Source organism: Herpailurus yagouaroundi, unplaced genomic scaffold, assembly GCF_014898765.1.
Source record: "Herpailurus yagouaroundi ecotype Mexico unplaced genomic scaffold, PumYag 403, whole genome shotgun sequence".
Lineage (NCBI taxonomy): Eukaryota > Metazoa > Chordata > Mammalia > Carnivora > Felidae > Herpailurus > Herpailurus yagouaroundi.
The window spans coordinates 746772-754683 of NW_024412620.1; the positions used below are offsets into that span (position 1 = coordinate 746772).

A 7912-nucleotide genomic window follows, 5' to 3' on the forward strand; every position below is an offset into this window, starting at 1 on the left:
CACTTCTTGGGCACTCATATGCTGCACAATATAGCATTATATCAATCTTCTTATAGCTCGAGATATAAATAAAATGAAGACGGTATTCAAACCCTTCTATTTGCCAGCAACCTCCCTTGGGTTGCTAACACTGAGGAGAAAACAGTAGGAGAACGGAGGCTATAAGAAAAATCGAGAGCTACTAAGGTGACCCGATTGCTACTATTTATTTAATGGAACAGTCATTATTTTCTTTCTTCAACATATGTGTCTGATAATGAAGCAAAAAGAAAGGAAAATAACTATCAATGTGCCACTTCAGAAACACACAAACATTTGCTAGCTTTTTCATTTTATTGATGTTCTTTTAATATATGTATTTATGATTAAACTAGTGCTCAAAGACTAACAGCACAGATAGCAATTCCAGATTAGAGTTGTTTTTTTTTGTTTTTGTTTTTTTGTTTTTTTTTTTCTAAATACAGGCTCAATAAGATGGAGAACAGAGAAGAAATTGTTGTCAAACATAAAAATATGAATTGAATTTCTTCCTTTTCAATGGATCCTTAACATTGACTTGACCATATGGACACTGCAGAAGAAATAAAACAAACTATTATTGAATTATTTAACAAGCTTCTTGAAAAAGTGTAACACTTCCCATAGTGAAAAAAAGAGGCTGCTAATAATGTTATATAGATCATTTGATCTATTGGGTCCTGCTGACTAAGAGGAGAATAATGGCAACCTCTGGCAAATGGTCCTAATTAGGGTCCAAGAATCACTTCCTAAAGGCATCCTTCCAACTTTAAGAATTTTACTGTCAAAAACTCACTCTTAGAAAATTCTCAGGTCCTCAATTTATGCAAGGCTCTTATGCATTTGATTAGAAACAGCTAATGGCACAGGTAGAAACACACATAAATGGGAAGGCTTAATTTTTCATTACTGGCTATAGTTAATACATGCATTTAATGTTTATTCCTTCATTGTAAAGTTGGACAGTTAAAGGAAATAATACCTCCTTACCCCAAAACATACAGTCAAAATGGTCTGTAAATAGAGGTTGTTATCTGTTTATAATCTTAATGCTATAACAATTTACCTTACTAATAGGCTTTTTAAAAATTTTTTTTAAATTTTTTTAATATTTATTTATTTTTGAGACACAGAGTGAGACAGAGTACAAGCAGGGGAGGGGCAGAGAAAGAAGGAGACACAGAATCTGAAGCAGGCTCCAGGCTCCAAGCAAGCATTCAGTACAGAGCCTGATGTGGGGCTCAAACCTATGAACTGTGAGATCATGACCTGAGCCGAAGTCAGTCACTTAACCGACTGAGCCACCCAGGCGCCCCTTAAAAATTTTAAAAAATATTTCTTTGAAAGAGAGAGAGAGAGAGACAGAGACAGAGAGAGTGACAGTGGGAGAGGAGGCAGAGAGAAAGGGAGACACAGAATCCGAAGCAGACTCCAGGCTCTGAGCTGTCAGCACAGTGCCCCAAGCAGGGCTCGAACTCACAAACTGTGAGATCATGGGCTCGAACTCACAAACTGTAAGATCATGACCTGAGCAGAAGTTGGACGCTTAACTGACTGAGCCACCCAGGTGCCCCAATTACTAATATGCTTTTTAAAAGTTATGGTGACACACACAATCCCATTTATTTTTTTGCTCAACATAGGGAAGGATTAGTTAGTTCACCTTAATCAGTGAGCACAGAGATATATTCACTGAAATATACGTCTTAGGAGATACACAGCACTAAGTTTGGGAGAGCTATCTTCATGGTTATGAAAATAGAGTAGAAAACAGCCACAGAAAGAATGGGAGAGGGAGAGAAGGAAATGAAGAAGAATAAAAGAAAGAAAGGGAAGGAGGGAAGGAAGAAAGGAAACCACCCTCATTGAAAGGAAACCCACTTCACAATGCTGATCAGATTTCTATTTATTCAGCTAATAGTGAAGACAAAAATGTTGTCTGGGATCTAGTTTGTAATATTCTGGATTTCTTTTCCTGCCCTCCTTGCCCTTGCCTAGTGAATATGACTTATTTGAAACCTCATGAAAAGTTTCCTTGTAATAACGAACTCCCATGAATCTCAAATCACAGCATCTCAAGGAACTGATGCTCACAAAAAAGTTACAAAATTCCATTAACTTTAAAGGTCCTATGTCGGTCCTAAGGATTTCGTTGTCCTTGGCTAAAGCTGCTTGTGAAAAGTGCCTTCCAGGTCTATTAGGCTTTTTTCACTTGATTTGTTTTTCAAATACTAGGTATTTACGAAGTTACAGAAGCACCGAAAACTGCTGGTGTAATGCGAGAATTTGCTACTCACGTGTCTGCAAGCAGACCCGCAGCATTTGCCTCTCTGCAAGTGGGCAAGCCGTGTAAGCACCAGATAGCCAGTGGCTGGATCCGTGTAGTTTAGCTGGCCAGCCTGAAGAATAATGCAATGAAACAATTCATTAATCTCAATATTCACCATATCTCCTCACCATAATTTCTACTCATAAAATACTGCAAGATTTTCTTTAAACAATATTAAACTTCTTCCCAGCAATTCTGGTGGCACTTGCAATTAAAGACTGAATGCATTCCAACATTACATACAATCCAACTTTATGTGACATAAGGAGAAAATATACAGTTTGAGAAAAATGAGAAGTTGATGGAAAAACAAGAACTCCTCTATACCCAATAACTATGTAGCCACTGCTCAGGTATTTTTCATTCAGTTTCTAGGTAACAAGTTTAATAACAGGTGATTTAGATGACTTTAAGAGCTTAAGAGGCTGAAAATGAACTTTCACTCAGAAGTTGCAGTTACAATTTTAGTACTTAAAATATGTGGATAATGATTTAAACTTACAGAAGAGGTGCTAATCAAAACCAACAGTCCTTACAGAAAAGTATTACCTTGCTATTATTGGACACTTTACCTTCATGATGTGTTACTCCATTGCACATTTTATACTATTTTCTGTTTTTGGAGTGTTGTTAGTTCTGTTTTTAAGTGAAAAAGGTATTGTTTTAACATATTAACACGCACTGCTTTCACAAGGTTGATCAAAAGCAACTTTTACTACACCACTTCAGACGTCAAGGAAGCATACTCTACTGACATTCGAACTCAGTTTTTAAAAAGTTTCCCAAGTACATGGTATGAAGGCAAAGGACATAATGTGGCCTATCCTGTGAATTTGGGCCATGGAGATGATATTATTTATCCTTGAGATTTTGTAGAGGAACCTTCTCTTGGGCTGTTTATAATAACCCATTTAACCACAAAGTAACACTGCATCATTCATGTATAGAACCTTTTCATTAAACTATGCATGACACCTGAATGTCTTCTAACATACTTTTGTATGTGCCAGAAGTTACTTCTTCTAAGTGTCTTCCTTAATGACTAAATAGTTAATCTGGCTGAGAATTTAACCAACTGTGCTTCAAAGATAAGGCATAGAGCAAAAAGACATAGGGTTCAAGTCTAAGTCTACTCTAAGGCATTCCAGCAAAGCCAGACCAGGACCAAAGAAACAAGCAAGCAAGTCTCAAGGCCAGTCTACAGGGCCTCTCAAATCTCTTGGGACCACAGAGGCAGATTACACGAAACCAGGAGCAGTAAACTACTTTAGAACGATCAATTGTCAAGACCTCACTTCTTTATGAAACCTGGGTTTGAAGACTTGGAAGAAAAGCCAAAAAACACCAGGAACTCTGTCAGCAGCCTTCTTTCCACTTCTCATAGTTTCTGGGAGTCTTCTGAGGGCAATCACCTAGCAACCCAGAAGCCTACCAGATTGCTCCTGCATTTGCGCCCACTCTCCTGATTTCCCTATTGATTGAGGAACTGTGAGCTTATTGGCTGCCCCCACAAACTTGATTTGTCCTCAGTAGATAAGCCTCAGGTAATGGTGGCAACAAGGATATGACAAGAATGCTGACAGTTTACAAGATGTTCTGTGATACAGATCAGCACAGGGAGAAAGAGACCCATCCGCCTTGAGGTGTGGGAAAAGGACCATGGTGGGGGGGGGGGGGTAGGGCTCTGATTTGTTGAAAAAGAAAAATAAACCTGTTATTGTATTTACTTCTGGTCTCCTTGACATTCATTTCACTTGTGCTCCTGACACTGATGAAACAAATGTGGATTTCCTAAGTGGGAAGAATTTTTCCTTTCCCAGGCTGACTGAACCTGTCTTTACATGCCACTGCTGTTTGCGCTAAAAAAGATGAAACTTTTGCTTATATTTACCATATTTATATGGTGATGTATGGCAACAAATTACATATGTTATTTTCAATACAGTATAAACAAGAACACTCAAAAGCTGTCTGTCATTTCCTGATGAATCTTTATGCAGAAGTTTCAACACCTGAATGGGCCAAACAGTGGATTCCCAGGGCCTACTGTCAGCAGGGGGAGAAAAGTCAATTTTAGAAAATCTCCAAGGTTTTCTTCTCTACTTCTTTGGTACAGCAACACCAGATATTAAGGACTGGTCACACACAGTGTGTGTGACCTACTTAATAGGTTACTTTTACATCGCGTTTGTATCTTCATGATAGAGTGCATGTGCTCTCTCAAGATAATAAAAACATAAATATGTTCCCTTTACACTTATGTGGTCTGAAGCGTTAGAAACCGTGGGTGGAAATGGTAAATTGTGATATTGGTACTAATAAGGGATTGTCAAATCCCAAACAGAGAAAAACATAGCTCAAGATTGTCTAGGAAGAATGTAAACGCCTGATTATAGTTTCTCTTACAATTGTGCTGTTAGGGTGCAGAGAAAAGACGAAAAGAGAGCAAAAATTAAATTAAAAATAAGTTTGGTTCACTTATGCATTACTAATATCATTGGATAGCGAAGTGTTTGATGATGCAGATAAACACACAACCTATTTTTTCCTCTGACTTCTCAGCTCCTCTACCTCTTGCATCAATTCCTAACAACCCGCCCCCAACACACACACACACACACGCGCGCGCACAGAAGCATGATGGGTTCCAAAATGCGACCAGAGTTTAGCTCGGACGCTGGTCAGAAAGGACCCACACTTAGCACAGATATACATCAACTCTGCTCGGAATAGCAAACTGCACAGCTTCCAGCGAAAAGGTCGGAGCAGGAAGCGCGCGTACTCGTCAGACGCCAGAGGCTGGACTGCGCGGGCTTCCAGGAACCTCTCCCTCTGCTCGGGGCGCGCAGGCGCACCGATCCCGGGCTCCCGCTGGGCCTGGGTGCGGCGGGGTAGGGTGGGGTGGGGTGGGGTGGGGTGGGGTGGGGCGGGGCGGGGCGGGCAGGAGGGGCCTCACCGCGCACGCGGCGGCGTGCAGGTCTACGATCCGCCTCTCGGCCGCCGTTAACTCTTCACTCTCCCGACTGCTCGCCGCTCCCTCTAGCCCGCCTTGCGAGCAGCGCCCGGAGCGTCCGCGGTCTTCTTTAGAAGCGGAGCAGAGGGTTAAGCAGAGGTGCCGTCGGAACCCTCCCCCGACCCAGAGAAGTTTAGGAGGCAGAGCTGCTTGCGGTTGCGTCCTGAGCGCGGCGCGTGCCCACGCCGGGATTTGTCTGGCCGCCATGGCCGCCGTCGGCTCGGAAAGGCGGGGCGCTCCGCGCTGGGGCCCGGCGGGACGGCCACGCGGGTCTGGGCTGCGCGCTGGGAGGTCGGCCTCGGGCTTCGGGCCTCGGGCCTTGGACCTCGGACCTCGGACCCGCGCCGCGAGGACCCAGCTTTCGGCCTCCGCTGCTGGGTCCTGCTGCGGAAATAAAAATGGACTTTTTAGGCGGCCGATGAAGTTCCAGCACGATGTGGGGACGGGGAAGAATGGGCCATTTCTAATCTTGGGGCCTAAATTCTAAGCGGACATTTTTTTCTCATGTCACATTAGACTTGAGATCATTCGGCATAATCGCCACACCTGTTAAGATGCAAGAAAGGGATCAAAATACCCGAGGTTTGTTTATAACCAGCTAGGGTCTGTTCAGAAAAGGCTGGGCATTTACAGGTAACATGCACTATGAATAAAGCTGGCCTCGCCTAAAAAGAGGACCAAAAGTGCAATCGCACACTGAATAAGAAAAGGCAGTATTTTCATGTTGTTAAATACTTGCAAAATCCAGACAAAATTCTATCCTTTCTGAAACGTAAAAGTTATCGAGATACCCCCACAAAATTGAATTTTGAGAACATTAGCACAAGCCCAGGAGGCAATTTCAGGTGTTAGAATTAAATTAACACCACTCCTACCCCTCTCCCTCCACCCCCACCCCCTACCCCCTCAGCCTGCGTTTCTGCAAAGGAGGGTTGAAGAGTAGCCATTTTGTAAGTGTTCTTCAGTTTTCAAGAATTGAGGGCAGGAATCTATCCCCGAGGGCAAGAGTAGATCGTTGAGTTGCACAGAAGTTTGACCAAGCCACCATAGGCCATCACTACTCTTTTTTTTTTTTTTTTTTTTTTGTATCTGCATTTACCATGTCTGGAATTTACTTAGTAGGTGCTGATTGAACCGACCCTATTGGCCCATTAAAAATTTCATAGCGAATTAGTATTTTTGGCAACTCTGTTTCCTTTGTGTTGGAATCATCAATTAGTTATTAGTTTAAAACCAGGAAGGCTAAAGAGGGACCTAAAGAAAAAAGCAGTGCAAAGGTGGGACGAAACTTGAGAAGGGACTCCATCCACCACAAGTCAGGTGTGTTTGTGTGCTTTTTCCCTAACCAAATTCTGGAATAAGGAAATAAGTCTAGAAGTTCAGATTGATTGCGTTGTTTTTTTTAAATTGAGGATAAGGACCTATTAATAATTGGTCATGGCATTAATTCAAAGGGTGGGAACAACATTTTGCAGAGATGAAATAGTCTAGACCATGTTCAAATAGAAAATACATACTCTTACAACAGGGTTAAGTATTTTTACATGAAGCTTTTGTTCTGGTGGATGGGGGGGGGCGGGAAATCTTTGTGTTAATAAAATAGTTCTGTATTCTGATCATGATGGTCACACAAGTCTACACATGTGATAAGATATAGAACTCTATACACCTTGTTCCCATATAACATTCTTCATTTTGGTATTGTACTATAAGTATGTAAGATGTAACCATTGGGGAAACCTGGGTAAAGGGAATCTATCTATCTTTGCAACTTCTTGTGAAACCGTAATTATTTCCAAATCTAAGAACAATAGTTTTTTTAAAAAAGATGTAAAAATGGTTTCCAAATTACTTGTTAAGGTAGATCACTGAGTTAGCCAGAAACTTTCTACATCTTCTCCATTCCCAGGTTTAAAAATCAGCCTTTTTGGTTAAGGCCCTTTGGGCGTTTAGGGTGAGAAAGCTGTTTTGTACTACTAACATGTTACTTGGGTGTGCATTCTTACAGATATTTATTTTTTAAATATAATAACAGCTAGAAATCTGTGTGATTAAGAGTTTAATAAAGTATATTATTACAAATAATTTCCAAACATTTGATAATTATCATTTAGACATTGAATAGATTATCTGCCTCCTTCAATTTTCATTTGATTTTCATACTTTAGAGTCAGTGTCATTTCACATCCAGTAAATTTCATTCATTGTGTCTTTTGTTTTAAAAAGCCTCCTCAGGGCTTGACCCTTACCTTATTCTAGCGTGTCTTCATTTCTTTTTCTTTCTTTTTTTTTTTTTTTTTTTCAACGTTTTATTTATTTTTGGGACAGAGAGAGACAGAGCATGAACGGGGGAGGGGCAGAGAGAGAGGGAGACACAGAATCGGAAACAGGCTCCAGGCTCTGAGCCATCAGCCCAGAGCCCGACGCGGGGCTCGAACTCACGGACCGCGAGATCGTGACCTGGCTGAAGTCGCACTCTCAACCGACTGCGCCACCCAGGCGCCCTGTTTTGTTTTTTAGAAAGGTGTTTCTGACATGCTGAGTGGTTTGTG

At 41.4% G+C, this 7912-nt stretch overlaps 1 protein-coding gene across 2 annotated transcripts in view; it reads right to left on the reverse strand.

The window, feature by feature from the left end:
• Positions 1–314: 314 nt before the first annotated feature.
• Positions 315–7912, reverse strand: part of CUNH1orf53 (chromosome unknown C1orf53 homolog) — a 106092-nt gene continuing 98494 nt past the window's right edge. The window contains exons 3-5 of one of the 2 annotated variants that reach the window (XM_040463563.1): positions 5304–5744; positions 2316–2417; positions 315–592 (exon numbers count right to left, since the gene is read on the reverse strand). In XM_040463563.1, the coding sequence (XP_040319497.1) occupies positions 500–592; positions 2316–2417; positions 5304–5744 (636 nt within the window). In that variant the 3' untranslated portion in view covers positions 315–499. The remainder of the gene's footprint in view (positions 593–2315; positions 2418–5303; positions 5745–7912) is intronic. The other variant, XM_040463564.1, reaches the window with a different exon arrangement.